Source organism: Betta splendens, chromosome 24 (genome assembly GCF_900634795.4).
Source record: "Betta splendens chromosome 24, fBetSpl5.4, whole genome shotgun sequence".
Classification (NCBI taxonomy): Eukaryota; Metazoa; Chordata; class Actinopteri; order Anabantiformes; family Osphronemidae; genus Betta; species Betta splendens.
In genome coordinates, this window is record NC_040901.2 from 6,774,633 (window position 1) to 6,793,478 (window position 18,846).

At 42.4% G+C, this 18,846-nt stretch overlaps 1 protein-coding gene across 4 annotated transcripts in view; it reads right to left on the reverse strand.

Moving 5' to 3' along the window:
* The window catches only part of ino80 (INO80 complex ATPase subunit), a 28,415-nt gene that overhangs the window by 6,575 nt on the left and 2,994 nt on the right, over positions 1 to 18,846 (reverse strand). For all 4 annotated transcript variants that reach the window (XM_055506310.1, XM_029141031.3, XM_055506308.1 and 1 more), the window contains exons 8-28: positions 18,641 to 18,846; positions 18,505 to 18,558; positions 18,146 to 18,349; positions 17,822 to 18,026; positions 17,590 to 17,657; positions 17,283 to 17,504; positions 16,831 to 16,911; positions 16,336 to 16,431; positions 15,468 to 15,527; positions 15,197 to 15,339; positions 14,864 to 14,948; positions 14,433 to 14,550; positions 14,240 to 14,325; positions 13,246 to 13,413; positions 12,740 to 12,873; positions 12,409 to 12,476; positions 12,160 to 12,253; positions 11,713 to 11,896; positions 10,316 to 10,456; positions 9,619 to 9,844; positions 2,727 to 2,854 (exon numbers count right to left, since the gene is read on the reverse strand). In XM_055506310.1, the coding sequence (XP_055362285.1) occupies positions 2,727 to 2,854; positions 9,619 to 9,844; positions 10,316 to 10,456; positions 11,713 to 11,896; positions 12,160 to 12,253; positions 12,409 to 12,476; positions 12,740 to 12,873; positions 13,246 to 13,413; positions 14,240 to 14,325; positions 14,433 to 14,550; positions 14,864 to 14,948; positions 15,197 to 15,339; positions 15,468 to 15,527; positions 16,336 to 16,431; positions 16,831 to 16,911; positions 17,283 to 17,504; positions 17,590 to 17,657; positions 17,822 to 18,026; positions 18,146 to 18,349; positions 18,505 to 18,558; positions 18,641 to 18,846 (2,771 nt within the window). The remainder of the gene's footprint in view (positions 1 to 2,726; positions 2,855 to 9,618; positions 9,845 to 10,315; positions 10,457 to 11,712; positions 11,897 to 12,159; positions 12,254 to 12,408; positions 12,477 to 12,739; positions 12,874 to 13,245; positions 13,414 to 14,239; positions 14,326 to 14,432; positions 14,551 to 14,863; positions 14,949 to 15,196; positions 15,340 to 15,467; positions 15,528 to 16,335; positions 16,432 to 16,830; positions 16,912 to 17,282; positions 17,505 to 17,589; positions 17,658 to 17,821; positions 18,027 to 18,145; positions 18,350 to 18,504; positions 18,559 to 18,640) is intronic.

The following is an 18,846-nucleotide window of genomic DNA, read 5'->3' on the forward strand; positions in this document are numbered from 1 at the left end:
TCTGACTGAACTCTACATTAGGGATTATTAGCCCAGTGTTCGCCAAAACACTGCTAATGTCACTGAAATAGGTTTCGATGTATTGACAGCAGGATGTTGCATATACTGTTGCTCAGACGTCCTTATTAATCAAGATTATAGAAGTAAAAAAAAAAAAAAATCAATATTATCCTGTTGCGTTTTTAAGCGTGCAACGTTCCAGCCAGGATGCAACATGCACACAGCTGGAATAAAGCTATTATATTTTTTTTGCTTGACATTAATCATGACTCAGATTACAATAATTCAGCATTTCGCTCATTTTTTTGTGACCAATTGCACATGTTTTAAACCACTGTGACGATTTAGGACAACTTTACATGGCAAAGTGATCATTTTCTTCAACTGGGCTTTTATCATATCCTTATGGGGAATTATTTGGGCCATTATTAAGAACTTGTGCTGGTTTCTGTTATAGAGGTTTTAGGTTTTTACAAACATTAAGTAAACCTTGTACCTTGAACACTTGAACACAAAACTTGTAGCTGTGATTTACCTCAACCTGACCTGCTCCTCTCTGCCTTCTGAGTATGTGTATAGTTGATGACACTGAATAGTACGTCTTAGTAGTGACCTAAATGACCCGAGATGTTCAGTGTGCATCACTTGATGAGGAGCAGTAGGAGCCTTTTGGCTACAGAAGGAGACGTGTGAAGTTTAATATGTTGCCTCAAGCAATGTTAGTTGAATCACAGCCAGATAAAGCTGAAAGAACAAAGAAACGTTTGGATCCCCTTTGTTTTAACCTGTAGGTTGCACAGTGTTATGGGAGTGCAACCCTACAGTAGGGAATATCTTATCACTACATGGGACGTGATGTTGCAGTGACTGGTGGGTTCATTGTGTCGAGGATCAAACGCAGCAACACATGAAAACCATCACAGAAGCTTGGAACAACCGCTCATCCGTCAAAACCTCAAAATGAACAACCACAATAAACAACACTGTGCTACACAGGAAGATTACAGCGTTTACGTTTGGCTCTTTATTCACCATCAACTGCACATTTCCAGCTCAGCTATGGCTGAAAAAGTCAAAATGTATCATAAATGACATCTATTATAAACTTATCTAATTGAATCTTTGTCTTCACTTGAGTTTTAAGAGAACAGTGAAAAACAGGAACTGACAAGCAAAAGTATTCTACTGTATATAATGCATTTGCTGATAAAATCCACTGAAGATGTCTTGGCTGTGGAACCAAAGAGCCAGGGGGAACATTCCCGGCAGCATTGTAATCTAAACCTTATACTAAAGTGCCGCCTAAGCAGCCACAGACACACAATTCAAGAAGAAGGGCAGTGATTTGGCAGTGCTGCCAGAGAAAGCCTGCGAGCCATTATTCTTCAGGCCACCCGGATCCCGACAATTCATCACCCTGCAGCCTGATGTCACCAGAGGAACAGGCCGTCCACCGGCGACAAAAACAATGATGCTAATGTCAGAGATTAGGATCAGCCTCTCGTTCCCTCTCTCATGTTCAGGAAATCAAATCCATCTGTAGAGTTTCAAAACCAGGCCACTAAGAAAACGAATGTTGGGTGAAGGCTGTGGATGATTTCATTTGTGGGCGTCTTCAGTCCATTAGTGCAAGAGATGCTGCCACAGCTCCATTTACTGTATAAGGTCACTTACATACAAAGGGCTGTGTACTATTCCCTCATTAGGACAGGAAGGTATAACTAGAAGTGACTAAAGGTGGAACCAGTTAAAATCTCAGCCATCTCAGCATTCACGCCGTTGCTGTTTTCCTTTGGCCTTTAAATACAAGGTATCCCCACGGTTTTCCAGACAAGCAGGAAGACGGTCCTTAACCACCTGGGCTGGGTCCATCTGCCATCAAAAGATTTGGCCGTGGAAACCGCACTGCAGTGTGTGAACAGGGAAGGAATTCCCGATGACATCATGCCAGAGGCTTTTGGCTCCATAGTGATGTTTACAACAAATATGGAGGCAACAATGGAGCACATACTGAGCCTGTCGACACGGGATCACTGGCAGAACAGCTTCGCACTATTGTTTTCCCATGCAGAGAGCAGTGACGCACGTTTTACACCTTGAACCCTGAGACAACTGACCTCCAGTCAGATTATGCTTGTTGCTGACCAAGAAGCGTAAACACAAAGTGTCTTGAGTAGTTTCCTCAACCATAAATTCAAATGTTGTTGTTTATAAACTGTACGATAATGAATCTATACTTATCCTGTGCAGAATGCAGGAAAAAATTACTTCTTAAATTATATGTCCTTCACCTGTTTTTTTTCCAGTTTCCTGCATTATTTTTTAATCCCCTAAACCAAAAGGCCGGGACACTCCCATCTCCCCCTCTCTCCTCAGTCCTTCCAGTCTTCCCATCTGGCTGCCTGCTCCACAGATGAGACCCGGCTAATTAGACCTGACCTGTTAATTAGCCGTCTAATGAGTGCACTAACGAGGGACAGCCAAGCTGATTAGAGGTACCGGAGCTCAATACCCTGCCAGTGGAAGAGGGCCAGTTGAACAACTTGCTTAGAACAACAAAAAAATATGTAAATCATATACAAAGTGTGCTTTGAATCTGTAAATCTCAGAGACTCATCTTTACAATTTCAGTCTTGGAAGAGAAGTCAGAAGTGAAATCATAAGAATTGAATGATGACTTCAGGGAAATTAAGGACAACTTTAAACTGCCTAGTGTATGTTCGTACCTCCAGCAGGTCTATCATGCGCGTCATCTGGGAGTAGATGAGGACTCTGTGTCCCTGCGCCTTTAGTCGACTCAACAGAACGTCCAGCGTGTGGAGCTTTCCACTCTCCATGATGAGGCTTTCTTTATCTGAAAGAGGAAGAGACAAAGAAATGAAAACATTGGCCTACACGAGTGGTTTTCCTTCTGTCATCTAAAGAAACTGATAAAGCTTGTTGTACAGCTTTGTCCTCTTCAAATATTCAGTGTGCCATATAATGCAATGCATCGGCTTATTGGCAGGACATACAAGCCTGCTCAATTCAAAGGTGATTAAGTTCTCTTTAATCAATACATGTCCATGAGAAAACTGTACTTGCTTAAATCAAAGCTTTTCCACCAAGTGCATAAGCTCTCTGATCAATCCTCCTACATCGATCCAGATCTGGAGATTAGCTTAAATAAAGCATGTTCACTGATTGACTGGAATACTGAAGAGGGCAGAAAGTGGGCGAGAGATTCAACAAAAGGCAAGATAGGACACAACAGATAGAAATGGTGAAGATAATGTGATTTAAAATTTCCTTCACACAAAAGGATGACAGTTGGTCTGCTTACGTTACTTGCAATTCTTAAATCATGTGGCTTTGAACTGACTGCCCATGGGAAGCAAAAGGAGAACAACCTCATCATGAGTCTGCTGTTGTGGTTTCCTTCATGTCCAGCTGATAGGAAATTAACATCATCTGGCACAATGGCAGAATGAGAGGAGGGCTGAGGTTGCCATCGACCCTGTGACAGGCACGCCATGGTGTTTGACCAAGAGGTCCTGACCTCTGGTGGGGAGAACCTAAGGCCAGGTCCAGGGTCAGGTGAAAGGGTCGGGCCCGGGTTACAAGAGAGTCCCTATGGGGGAGTCTGTCTTTGCTGTCCTTCACTCAAGTTGGACACTTGTTTGTAAGCTTCTTTTTCTTCATTAAAATCCTGGGTTTTTAAATAGTTTTAATTTCTAACAATTTCCACTCAGTCAAAGTTTTCAAAAAATATCTCAGCTTGATCCAGCAGGAACCATTTTATACTTTTCACCAGTAGAATTTCTATGCTAACACAAACTCGGTCTGAACCCTGACCCCATGACCTTCTAGTATGGGTTGACAAAAAAGGTCAGGGCCTGTAGAGGTGTTAAAAATAAACTGCTACAGATGAACAGGGGAAACTCTCTAGTCACTATGACGTGGTGTCAGTCTGTCAGACCCATTTAGTCATGGTTTTGCACAGACTCAGATGATAGCAAAGCGATTACGGAATAAATTCTGAGTCGAAATTACATTTTAATTCAATTTGTGTGTATTTTTCTCAAGACAGGCAGTTTATTGTAGGCAACTTCTTCTTTTCACTACTGTTTTTGTTGCTTATTACAGTATGTCCTTCCAGTGAACACAACTGAGATAAATTGAGCTAAAATTGTGTCTTCAAAAGGAAACCAGAGAAACAGTAAAATGTGTAGAATCTGAAAAGCATGAACTAAATTTGAAGCAGGCCCAACTTAAGCTTTACTGGAGGGTAGGCGGTTATATATTGCTGTAGGTTTAACTTGACCGTGTATTAGGAGACCAAAAGCAATGAATTCCAATGTTGAGGGTTTATAATTGTTGTTGACGTCAAGAAAATTGATTGAAGCAAAAAGAAAGAGTGAGACATAGCGGATTAGACATGTGCAGGAAAAAAAAAAAAGGTCCAGACAGTCACATGCAGAGTAAAGGGGCTCTGTGGTGGCTCCGGCTACAGTGAGCCGCTATTACAGCGGTGGCTGCGTTGATGTTGTGGTTTAGATCAGACTGGGCCTATCCACCGCAGGTGCCAATCTAGACAAGCCTGCCGATTAGTCAAGGGCACCAATCGGCCCCGAGGGCCACACTGCCAGCCACCCAGATTCAAACCACCCCTTGAGAAACCAAGCAAACACTCATAATGCAATATTGTTTAGTCCTTTTTGCCAGTGGGTTTCTGTTCAGAAGATTATGTGTGAGCCTCCAGACTCCAGGGTGTAAAGATGGGTTAAAGCCCCTATCGGAGCATATCTGTACACTCATATATAGTATCTCTTGATAATTAGGTCAAGGTAACAAACAAAAAACCTGAAAAACCCATGTTTTCCACAATGAAAATGTTAATTTTTGTGCAGATACAAGGTAGTTTGGGTTTTTTGCCTGGATTATGTATGTTTTTTGTAATGTTTTGACCTTCTGTGTATTAGCTGTTGGACATGACATAATTGTCTCAACACACTGAGACGGTATCAATACAAAAAAATACTAAACAATCCAAAGAAAGCAGAAAAACCAAAGAATGAATAAAGCAATCCATCCCCAGCATGTATTCAAGCTCTTCAAGGCCCATCAATGTGGCCTCAGACAGAGGTGGCCGAGTTCAAAACATTTAGTGCCGCACACAGAAAATCCCTATTTCTGAATACTGCTGCTGTCCCCTATAAAGCTAAGCCAACAGAATGAATCATTTTGATTTAGGAAGGCTTTGGTGGTCTGTCTCATTCCAACAGAACACTTATGGCTTACGTTATAAGCTACATGTGGTTGCAGTAAAATGCATGAGCAATGTGAGCAGACTGGATGCAGTAACCATGCATGTAACATGAATTACAGAGGACCTAAAGGGATTGAAATAGATGTATACACATCCAACGTGTGCAACTTTACAAAACATTTGACCGATCAGTCGACGTCAATTCATAGTTGAACAGAAAAAATATGCTCATCACCTCAGGCAGAAACAAACAACAAAATTGGACTGACATGGACACAGAACAACTTTCTAATCATGGACTGACAGGGACTGTGCTAAAACCACACCCCAAAAACAGGAGCTAATCCCATGTGGTGTCACACCACTCTGCCGTTGCTATGGATACGCATATCAAGCTTCACCACCTGCCCTGCCCCCCTTTCACAGCACCCCACTCCAACACAGTCTAACAGTGGTATTCACTCAACCAGCCCTCCCCGTCTCCTCCTAGCCTTACCTCCTGCTGGCAGATTAGGCTACACTCCTCTGTCCTTCCTTTCCCTCCTTAACCACATCAACTGTACCCTCCAGCGCCCTCTCCATCCTTTCATCCCTCTCCATTGCGCTCCCCCTAACACACCCACTCTCCCTTCCCCTGCTGTCTGTCCCCGGATAGTGTAATCCAATCCCTGTAGGGCCAGAGCCAGGGGCCTGACACGGTCCTGACCCAATTAAAGGCCTGCTGCCAGCTAATTAACCCCGGCCCAGCCCTGGTGCCTGGCGCCTGATACTCCCAAACCAACTACGGCGCTAATTTCATTAATACTTTACTACAATCTTCTGCCCTGTCCTGTCCCCATCCACTCTGCTGCTGTTGCTACCAAAGCCAAAAGTGGAGCCGCCCTCCACATGGAGTTGGCGGGCCAGATGCGATCGAAAATGAGAGATGAACAGCAGTGAGACTTGTGGAAAAAAAACTCGAGCTGATGAAAGAAGATGGATGGATGGTTATGTGAGAAAGAGAGACAGATGGGGGACCACAGAACAGGTTGAATCAGCGATCGATCCAAGTGTCAGCCCCTCACTGTATAATGATACATTACACTGTGCAATCAATATGTCAATGGGCAACACTTGTTCAGCAGTGCTGATGATGGAAATATTACCCTGATCCTACTTTGCTGCGGCAGTATGTATCGACAAAAACTGTACTTAGATTTAATTTTCTCACTGCAACAACATTGGCACAGATAAGAGCCAGATGCCAGTGGGAAACTCTCAATCTAAATGGCAGAAATAAGTAGCTTTAAGCTCGCTGGGAAAACCTGTTGACGTTTTAAAGATCTTCAAACAGAATCTCTCCACATCTGCTGCAGAACATCTCTGGGCAGACAGCTTGGCCTCTACAGGCCATAGTAAGCATCATGCACACACAGCCACACACACACACACACACAGTCTGCATATACATCGCTGTCTCTCCCCAAACATGCAAAGGAAGCACGGCTCTTGGTTCTGTAGGAGTCGTTAAACAGGGGTAGAGACAGACAGTCTGGTGAGAACGCTTGTGGGGGAACCTCACTATACCAAAATGCCCCATTGTGAACTCTGTCATTAAGATAGATTACTGCTAGTTATCCTTGGCCAGCACTGACTTGACGTACACCACAGATGAAAGCTAGTTGGCTGAGGAACAGAGTGAGTTAGAGTGACATTACTTGGCTCCCATGTTTGGAGATATCCTCATAGAGGGATAATGTGGTTAATGTCTCCCCCTTCAGTCTAGTCTGAGATTTTGAGGTTTTTAAGCATAGAATATTAACTAGTTTGTTTTTATCCACATTGGATTACCACTGTGTATGAAAAGTGCTATGCAATATAACTGATGTGGCTTAACTTGACTTACGTCCCCATAAAACACTTTTCTCTTCTTCTAAACACATTAGTAGCCAGATTTGGACTGGAAACTCAAAACACTGGTGTCCCTTTATACCCTTGGCTGGATGATGTGTGCTTTTTTCTATGCTGGCAGCGAAAAGGCAGCATTCCACAAATGATTACTGGTGCCAGTTTAATGTAGATCTACAGGGGTAGAGTTAGACGGTGATGTGGCGAGGCTGGCCGTCTGTTGTTTTGTGCCCGTCTATCAGAGGGCTGGGAAAGCTTCCTGCCATTTTGCTGGAGAGCAGAGTTTCTTTGAAGGGACAGGAAGGCAGAACTGCATTTCCCACAGCCCTGATGTGGGCTGCTGGGCCAGACCTGGCCGGCCTCTCCCTCTCTCTCATAGTCTGATTGATACTCAAACACGGAGACAGACACAAACATGTAAACACTAGTTGCACATCCAAGTTCGTTATCTCCGTCACACACAAATTCACTAACAGTCAATTCGCAGCTAACAATAAAGCTACAAAAAGAGCCAGAGATGCTGTGGGAAGGCTGTCATTTTGTGGACCAACTCCTTTTAATCACTGTAACAGACACAGGGGCCACACAGACAGCGGGAAAGGTTATTTCTGTGTCACACTGGAATGTTGTGCATATATAATAATACTACAGCACGCAAGTCCAAAACGTTCCTCAGTTGCTATTTCGAACTGACTTTTGCATTGTTGCGTCAGTATGACGTTACTCTCTTTCCTATGAAAATGAATCTCAAACCATACAGCAGCTCTATGGGAACTCATTAAACCCTTAGAGCATCTTGTGTGTATAAACTCATAAAATCACAGTAGTATGAATTCCTCGCCAACATTAGCATGATTGAGGTAATTACTGTATCAATGTCCTTATTAAAAAACAATGGTTAACCTTAAGTAACATAAACTCATAACAATAAGATCAAAAATAAAACAATCCAAGGCCCAAGACATTGCTGCCTCTATTGTTTTATCCTCCTTTATGGCTTATTTCTAATAAGCCCCCCGATTAGATTCCTCCATTGATATCAATGGGCAGCCGTACTCACGCCATGGCGCTCAAAACAAACGGTTATTCTGTTCAGCATTTGTTCTAAAGGTGTGGGGCTGGGAGTGCAGAAGAGAGGGAGGCTGGGAAAACTCAGCTGGGCTACTGTACATATCTGGGCCTTGATGTGGCAACAATGTGTACAGCAGGGAACGGGTGCCCAAGTGTTGGGTCACTTCCTTCCTGCTGAGGCTGAGAAAGAAGTAGGAGACCAGACGAAGCAAGAGGTCGAAGCCAGAAACTGATTTCAGATCAGCGCAAGATCTTGACTGTTGAGCTGGAGAGACAGAGGTGAAGCTTGTCCTTGGTGTGTGTGTGCGCACGTGTTAAAGGAAATGCAACGGTGCCGAGCGTGGGAGAGTGTGTGTGGGGAGAGGTGAGAGACACCTCAGGCACCGTGTGAGTGTTGCTCAGTTCCCTGAATGGGCTTAATGGCGCGCACGCACGCACGCACGCACGCACGCACGCACGCACGCACGCACGCACACTCTATTAGTGTTACCTAACTGAGCACTTGAACAATGACCAGTAGCTAAACTTCCTCGCTTTGTCTGCCTCCGTATAACTTCACAAGAGCTTTCAGGCTGTTCTCACACAGAAACACAAATACTTGTTTTGTTTCTCACTTTTAAACACAAACAGTCTCAAAAGCACATGTACACAAAGATGGATAGACAACAAAATCAAGCATTACAACACTAAAGTCTAAGAGAGGATCTGCAAAAGTTCTATCACTTGTAGATGTGTGCTCTAATAAAATCTAATTGACATGCAAATGCATTAGCCTTAATGGATCTAAATCGACACAAAATGTGTTTTGCAGACTTGTCAGACAAGTAGAAAAGGGCACACATTCATTTTCTGTGCCAGGAACCTCTCACAATAGCAAAAAGAGAACAGTCATCATAATCCATGACAGAGACAGTTTATCAGTGGCAGAAAGGCTGAGCGGGTCAGTGAGAAGGGAAGTGTTGTCTGTAAAACTGTAATGGCCTCTCTCACCCTGGACATCCATCATTCACCTGAATCCTGGCAGAGAATCAGCTCCCGCTCTGCTCTAGTTGACCCTAAACTCTACAAGCCAAGCTCTGGTGATAAAGTACTTTTAAGCACACACGTACACACACATACACACACAAACATGTATTCGCATTATTACTGGTACGTGTTGAAGGGAGTGAATGTCTGTAGAATCCCCTTTATTAGACTTTAAAGGGTTTGGCTGCCTGACAGACACACAGATGGAGTTGATACCCAGCTCAGCCTCTCTGACACTGGCTCACCCTTTACACATTCTCCCACGGCCCCTTACCTATACCATCACTGCAAAATATGTCCCCCTTTTGATAAAATTAAAATAAGACGTAAATAATAACAGATCAAACTTGCTAACAGCATCTGTGATATACACATGCAGCCCTTACCGGGTATCCGAATAAAGGACCATCCATGGCGGCAGTAGAGGGCCATCACACCACCAGGGCACTGTGGGTGGAAGGCATTGGCCCTCAAGCTCCAGTCTGAGGCAAGTTCAGGGGAGCCGTAGAGGAAGCACTGTTTAAAGATAGGGCCACCTCCGCTGCATGTTACCTGCCACTCATACTCAGCACTGCGGTCGACACAATAACGCTCCATAGGAACCACTGTCACCTAGGAAACCAAAAATACAGTTAGAATTTCCAACAGTATGAATACAACTATAGTAAAAAAGTAAAGACATTAAAATGTAGACTGACAGAGGTTCTGAAGATGACATTCTGAGAATTTTAACCTGACTGCAGCTTTTACATATGATAAAAAGCATGAAGGCCGGTTTCACTAAATCAGCAGGTTTTGCATGTTTATAGCAGTAGGAAGGACTTCAGTAGGAAACAGTAACTGGAACAACCTAAATAAGAACTCCTTTTTAGAGGACCCTCACATCCCAACTATACACAGTCACACGCCTACTTCTCAGATAAGAGTGTCTCATTAGTAAACAGTGTTCACCTCTTCCCCTTTAATGACCATCTGGATGGTTGGCCATAAGACACGGACAATGCGCACACGAACACACAACACACACACAGGTCTTACAAGAGTACGCTATCTGGTCCACTTGCAGCTCACACATACACATACCCTGGGTGTGGCAGCTAGCAGGAACTTAGGTGGCAGTGTGGGCTGGCACGGCCGTAACGTGAAGTACGAAGAGTTTCTGCTGTGAATCTTCACATCTGTGTGTCCCACCATGCCGGGCGTGAAAGCTGTGAACACGAGATCCTACAACAAATACATGCACAATAATTGTGAGTGGTAAAACGGTTTCGTAATTATCAAAATCTTACAGATTCATAGACACAGACAGACAGGTAGTGTCAAACAGAGTTCACTTGAAGCCCCAACGGCAGCAGTTGGAAAACTATAAGCAACATTAACTCCAGACCCACTGAGAGATGAGCCAAGCAAAAATAAGACATACTGTGCCAGCTACACGCAGCTTTAAAAGAAAAACGAGAAGCTGAAAGAAGTCAGCAAACACTGTGGGAGGGAGTAATTTCTAGAAACTCAAGTGGGAGTCTAAGGTCAGCGTGGTCATTCAGTACATGCAGTATTAGCTCTCCAGATGTCTGCAAGTAAGGTGAACTGAACTGGCTTCTTTATACATCTATAAGGGGGTGGGGGGCAATGCAGTGAGGCCAGGACAGGATGAGGAGGATGGAATAACCCATCAGCATTTTCTCATAACTATTTCCCACCTAACAAGTGGTGTTAAAATTGGTGGAGGCACATTGAACAGTAAAGTGATGCATAGTTGGCATCACTCTTTGCTAGGTGCGAATGTGAGCGAATGCACTTTAGATGTTTAAGCAGAATGACTATAATAAGCTGCAGCTGTTCGCATTACTGAGGTGGCCTTGTATATTTGAACTGGCACATAGTTTATGCTTTGTACGAGCTCTTACACAAAACAGAAAAGCTGTTTAGCCACAACCAACTGAGCAGCAGAATCCAATACTTCTGAAAGCATTTAATGCAGTTGAGAAAAGAACTGAGACATACACAACTGGCAGAGAAGACTGCTAAGTTATCCCACTGGTGCTGACAAAAACCCTCGGTAGCAGCAATTCGTTATTTATTTGACTTCTATCTGACCTCATTGAGATTCAGTTACCTAGTCTTCACAATTAGCCTTTCGAATAAGTATCAGACAGTTTCCATTATTTTAATCCTGTGGCTTTCTGTAGATTCTGAAGACATACTGTCTGAAAAGGAGGTCCTTGTTACTTAGTCACAAAGCGGCAAAGGGATTAAGTTCCAAACTGTATCCTGGAGGAGAAGCCTGGGGCAAAGAGCACGCTGTGTGGCCCAACACCGGCTGATGCTCAGGGGAAACTTTCAACACTGTCAGCAACACATGCCTCCCTAATGGAGTTTCATACATCCATCAATCAATCAATCACACTACAACTAAATGCACTAAAGGTGGCTTCTCAAGAGGGTCTTTGATTAAAATTAAGTGTCTGTGTGATTCTCACCTGTAGGACAGGGCTGGTATGTATGTTGGGGAAAGCAGTTGGTCTGTTGAGCCAGAGTATTAGGTCCTTGCGAGATAGACACTTACTCCCATCTTGAGCTTCACCCTGAATCTCTTCTTGGTCAAACAGCCGTTGATAGTAGAGCCGATATGCAGCTTTCAGGGAGAGAAAAAGGGCTAACCACCTGAAAAGAAAGAAAACACTTGAAAGGAGGGTGTAGACAGCTGACACATACATAAAGTATATACAAAAACTTCCACCTTTCCCAGAACACAAAGTGTTCTCAGTCACAGTAGAACACATCAAACTGTTGGATATTTAGCTACTTGCTAAGATACGAATAGCTGGCCCTATTCTGAAAAACAGGCTCTTTTATAAAAACAACATTTTACCTAAAAGACAACGCCAGTAACCAGCGAAGCTTTAATAAATAATAATCAAACCTACCTCACTAAGGTGCCTTGAAGCATGAGATTGGACATCTCAGCTGGTGACACATCAATGAAGCGCAGGAAGGAGAAGCAGCATCCTTTGTCATCACCTGCATCAATAGAAGCAGAATATATAATTGATAATTTAAAAAAAACAGAGACGCAAAGGTCAAGGGGAAAACAAAAAAATAAAAGCAAGAAAGTTTGACTAAAAGGGTCTAGTTTTTTTTTAATTTTGAGAAAATAAAACTGATTATGTGCTCACCTTTCCTGTGAAAAAGTGACTGCTGGATGTAATTTGGAGAGAAAGGAGACAACAGAGCCCGAAGAAGTCTAAAGAGAATAAAGTACGACTGGGGTTACACAACAACCACGAAAGAGAAACAGTCATCTGAGCCAGTCCAGCACACAAATAAATATCTAAAACTAGTATAAGTGTGTGTTTTTAAATCGGCAAATACTGTGTGCAAAAACTTGCTGAAAAATGAATGCACTTGTCAGCAAATTTACAGTTCATTTGTGTAACTTCAAGAGTAAAATCAGGTTGGATTCAGTCACCATAGTGTTTTTCAGTGCATTTGTGTGGTATAACTTACTTGTTTTTGGCCAGGTTGTGTGTGTGGATGAGGCCCTGGCGGTAAATGAATTTAGACATGGCGTAGGGCTTGACGGACATGTGGAATGGAGAACGTGTTTCCTGGCGCTCAAACAAGTCAGGGTGGTTACACACCTACACAAACAGACAGTGAAGTTGGTAAAATGTGCATGTGAACCAGCACTGCTCATGCTTTTGTTTGTTCTAGGGCAGCCAATTCATTGTTTCATTGTTAATCTTGATTTTTTTTCTAGCCTATAAAATATCTAATGGAACATTAAAATTCCTTTAGAAAAACCACTAGGGCAAAAATTTGTCAGACTACGTATACCGGAAACCATCTTCAAATTATTAAACTAATAGCTGTAATCAATCATTGCGATTTTGGGAGCTGACAAAATAATTGCTGTGCTTTGTAGCTGTAATCTAGTTGTATTTTATTACATTATTTTATCTAGTTTTGCATAGAAAATCGCAAGATTGTTTTAGACAGCGCATGGTTTGTACCTTTCTAAACTGCATGACCAGGTTCATCAGGGAGGAGGTGGTGCTGTGAGCTTGCTGGGCGGTGCCCATGGAGGACTGCAGCAAGTCCTCGATGGAGATCTTGTTCCTCAGAGCCTGATAGAGGAGCCTCTGTCGGGACGTCAGCTGGCAGTAAGTCAGGATCTCAATCTGTGGAAGGAAAGCAGAGTAATTGGAGAACTATACACAAACTATACACAAACTGCTTTACTAAAGCGAAGCTGCCATCATTACTGTTACATTGTTTATTGAAGCCAAAGAAAAGGACAGACTTCTACAGACGTGAATTTGGCTTTTTGATATCTACTCATTTTAAAATTTGTGTGCTTGCGGCCCATTAGTTCGATCAGGTAGTTGGCTCTTGAATCAGTTCTGATATTTGAATGTTCAATTCTAGTATTTCTATGGTCATAAACGAACAACAATAACACAACCAACTGAGTCAACTACACCAGTTATTAGTGGCTTCACTATGCAGATAAAACAACAGAACAAGAGTGAAGTGAAAAGGAAGCGAGCTGCCAGAAAAAATAAAAAGACAGATGTGGGGGATGGGGTGTGTTGCCCTCTGCCTGTGCATTGGGACTCCCACAGTGTATGAGCAAGTATGTGTCCATTGTGTGTGACAGCGAGAGACCCAGAGACCAACATCTGTCAAGAAGAGCTGTCAGCACAAGTATCACTCACAGTCTTAACATGTCCTTTGTCAATGAGGTGTTAAAGAAGAAAGAAATGGAAGAAGGCAGTTTAGCCAGGACGGTAAACACAAAGTTCATATTTTTTGTTACATAAAGTAATTTTTTAAATATCTTGCACATTGTTTTTTTTTAATTATAAATCGTTTTTCTCCAATCTATGTAATGATTATTATTTGCATTATTTCTCAAAAGCACATTTTGGAAAATGCCTCTTTAGATAAGTCAGTCTGGGTCTTTGGCGTCAGTGAATCAAATCAGAAGGAAGTTGCCTCTTTTACCTTGTCTGAGAGTTCATTTTCCACATCCTTCTTGATCCTGCGCAGCATGAAAGGCTTAAGGATCATGTGTAACCTGGAAAGTTGGTCTAGAACAACAATCATGTTTAGTTACAAATCATGTTACATCCAACAGGAAAAAATACAAATTTTGCCATGTCCTCAGAAGCAAAGGGTTTTGAGTGGAGTTACTCACTTTCATCTATGGCAGACTTGTTCTCAGCGTGGCTCTCGATGTCCTTAGAGAACCACTCATTGAACTCTTCATGGGAATCAAACAGCGTAGGCATGATGAAATGCAGCAGGGCCCAAAGCTGAGAGACAGCATTAGCACACGTTCAGTAACAGATGTGTCTCACACACAGACCCACAAAATACGTCACACGCACACGTGTACACGCACGCACACGTGTACACGCACGCACACGTGTACACGCACGCACACGTGTACACGCACACACGCACACACGCACACACACACGCACACACGCACACACACGCGCACACACACACACACACACACACACACACACACACACACACACACACACACACACACACACACACACACACACACACACACACACACACACACACACACACACACACACACACACACACACACACCTCAGCCATGGTGTTCTGGATGGGTGTCCCAGTGAGCAACAGTCTGTTTCGACACTGGAACTGCAGAAGAATCTTCCAACGAACACTGAAAGTAGAAATGGTGATTGGTAATCTAGAGGAACAAAACTTTTTCATCATGTAACTGAAATTGTGTTGTCACACCCATCAGATTGGTAAAATCAGGAGGAAATTCAACTGTATTCTTATATTTATGGTTATATTTCACTGGTTCAAATAAATGTGCAAATTAATATTCTCCTTCAACTATAAAAATCTTGGCAGTGTGATCTCAGAGTATTACATACTGAAGCTGTTGTCATGGTAATGTTTTACCTGGTGCTACTTTTCAGCGCCTGAGCCTCATCCAGAACCATGTACTGCCATTTGACCCTCTGGAAGTACTTGACGTCCTGAACCACAAGCTGATAGCTGGTGATTACCACATGGAATGGTGCATTTTGCGTGTAAAGTGTTTTCTGTGTAAAGATGGACAGAGGGAGACAGAGTTAAATAGAGAGAAATACAGGATTTAACCAAAAGGCATGACATACGATTCTATCTTAATGAACAAATTCACAGCATCATTATTCTTATTTTTCTTTACCTGGCTCCAAAACTTCCGAATCACTTTGCGATCATGAGGATTACCCCAGTATGGCAACACCTGATGGGCAAATAGGCAAGATTAATAAAAACCTAGAAAATGTCTGTCATGAATTAACTTTGTCCTATATTTAACCTAAGACTTTTAAGAAGAGGTACCATATATGCATTAAAGAGTTGAGTGGAGTTCTTTCCAGAGGAAAGAGCTAGACATAGCATTGTGTATGATTAACTGTTTCAGCTGCTGATTTGTTAGTAAAATGTAATGTGAAAAGCTTTAAACATTTGCATCACTCAACAAAGACTGACATTCCATTGTTTTCAGTCAAGTCTTGCTTTCAGTGTTCGGGAAGCTTATCTTCAAATTGTGTAATAGGTTCTTTTCACACCTCATTAGCAAAACAGACTGGAATTGATTTATTTCCAGACCAGCACAGAAAAAGGACATAGTTGAGTGTTGGGCATAACAAAGAGGTATTCACATTAGAGAGAGAGAGAAAGTGTGTGTATGCGCGGGCACAGACAACATTTTTGATGTGTTTGATAAATGACCGTTTCGTCTACAAGAATGCATACAGCCTGCAACAGCATGCAAGAAAGATCTTGTTAAACAACAGTCACTCAACAATTATGCAGTTCTGTGGTTGGTTTAGTGTAAGCAATTCTACAAGAGCCACAATACAACACTGCCCCCTAATGGGGATTTATAGGGGTAGTTCCTTTGCCCTCAGGCATTTGACAACATTTTTCACAAGGACAAAGCAGCTCTGGTTTCTCCAGAGACAAATGAGAAAGGCAGGATTTTTTTCACACATGGTTTACAGAAGCTTCTATTGGTGTGCTCGCTCTGCAGCAATACAAACTCTTACCTTGAATTTGGGCACAAAGCGAGTAAACTCCTGATGCCAGTTGTTGAGTGTTGATGCTGGAGAGATGATCAGGAATGGGCCCCAGATGTTGTCTCTCTGTGCAGAAATAGAGAAATGATACATCCGCAGCTTCCGCAACAGCTGGTTTTTGTATGTGTATGGCCAAGCAGCACCCAATAACAGGAAACCCCAGAGGAACACGGGATGCATCTTCCTGATCACCACTGAAAAGCTTGCATTTTCCAGTATTCCACTTTTTCTTCTTTAGATTTAAAGGGTGCAAAATATCTAAAGAGCCGGAAAATTTGCTTTCTGCAACAATGAAATAGGTCATCTGACTCATTCAGTAATATATAACACCTGCACAAAGCTCCGCTATAAAGTAGGGACTATTTAAAAGGATGCAGGTGCACAACATGCTAGACATTTTTGCAAATCAGTTTGAATGGCTGAGGCAATGGGATATTCCATGCATTTTTTTATAAAGTGCAGCACCTCTGCTAGATGTGCCAACAGGGCGATGCTCTGGACCGTCTTGCCGAGTCCCATCTCGTCTGCCAAAATTCCATTGATTCCCTGAAGAGAAAGAAGATGAAGGAAAAGATTCACCACTTAATGTGTACATAAAGCACAAAATATTATGCAGTCATACAAACGCTGACTGACGCCACTTCCCATGCACAACATTACTTGATCAAAGTGAGTGATATTATCAATGAAAGAAGACAATTATTAAAACTCTAATATACTCCAAAAATATGACAACAACAACAACAACGAACTTGATGAACACGTTAAACCATTTTTTTCGTTTTGTCTCTAAATCAGTTTAAGAATATTGTGTAGAAAATATAAAAGGAACTACAACAATTTTAATATGGTGAGCCCCAGTTTAAGGCGTTCACAGGTATCGGTCATAACTCTTAAACAAAGATGGCCATAGGTACCTGTTCGTAGAGGTTGGCCAGCCAGTTCATGCCTTTAAGCTGGTAACCTTTCAGCTTGCCATTGAAGATAGTAGGCTGAGGAATATCTTCACCTGCATGGATGGATGGGTTGGAAAGACTGTAGCTCTCTCCAAACCCAGAGCCAGCAGCTATAGAGGAGCCAGCAGCTGCATGTAGAGACGCGCTGCGACTGTCTTTTGCTTCGTCATCAAACATTCGCGTCTATAGTGAGACAATAGATCCGCACAATAAAGACACAATAGATTGCTTGTATATAGGAGGAGTACGCCTGCATACAACAACTTACTCTCTCTTGATGAATCTGGTAGGCTTCTTTGGCATTCCTCAAGGCCTGAGACTTGTAGTATTTACTATCTGAACGGTAACAAAACAAATACAGCATGTAAGTAATACCATTTTATAATTTAAAGGTGAAACCTGGTCAACTGTTTCATAAAACAAAGACATATAAATGTCTACCATTAATCCTAAATTGTTTCTAACTTACAACACAATATACTTGATTAAAATATTTATACCATAATCTTCCTGTCCCATGTTGACCATTACGCCTCCTCCTATGTTGATCTGTCTTTGTGCTGCAGTGTCTTCAAGCTTTCTCAGGATTTCCTCTTGAGCTGTGTCTCCTCCTTGGGCTCCTATACTGGCTTTCCCACTCATGAAATGGGCATAAAGCTCTGTCTGGGTGATGAGGAAATTTAGCTTACGCTGCTGACGTTTGGCCTGTTAAATAGAGATGATACAAAACATAAATGCATTTATAGTACCGCCCAAGAATGTTCAGTGACAAACAGTACAAACACACAAAACCCACACACGGTACCAACATCCTCTCCACCTACCTCTCTCATCTCCTCATCCAGTTTACGCTGCTCCAGGGCCTCTTTTTCTGCCCGTTTCCTGTGTTCTTTCTCTACTTTATCATATTTCTTCCAGTATAGCATCATCTCCTTGGTGAGGCGGCGTGCCCGCGGTAACGTCTCCTTGCAGTTCTTCTGGGCCTGGATGGCTGCACGTCGCACCTCCCGCATACACTGATGAGCCAGCTGGGATAAAAAAAGCATTTAAGCTACAGTTTAGTCTTGCACAACAAATTTGAGTTATTGTCATCACAGGTTTTCAGATAAAAAAAAATAATAAATTTAAAACTTGCAAATATTTTTAAAGCCCTTATGAATATAATTTTTCCATGTCAACTTACCTTTTTAGCATTGGTTAGAACTAGATTCTTAGCAGAGGTCTTTTGCTTAAAAGACTGGGAAAAAAGGCATATTAGTCAGCTAAACATTAAACATTAATGACTTTTGACCACTCTTATTACTGTCATAGGAACAAACCTTAGGGATCTCTTTTTTGGCAATGGTGAGCCAGACCTTACGTCGCCGTGCATTCAGCTGCTCAATGGTAAGATGTTTCTTTTTAATCACAGGCAGCGGAGCATCATGCGAAAATTTCGCAAATATCTTAGTGACATAAGGACGTCCTTCATCTAGAAAATCTGCCTCTCCACGTTTTTTCTTCTTTTTAACCTTTTTCAGTTTGG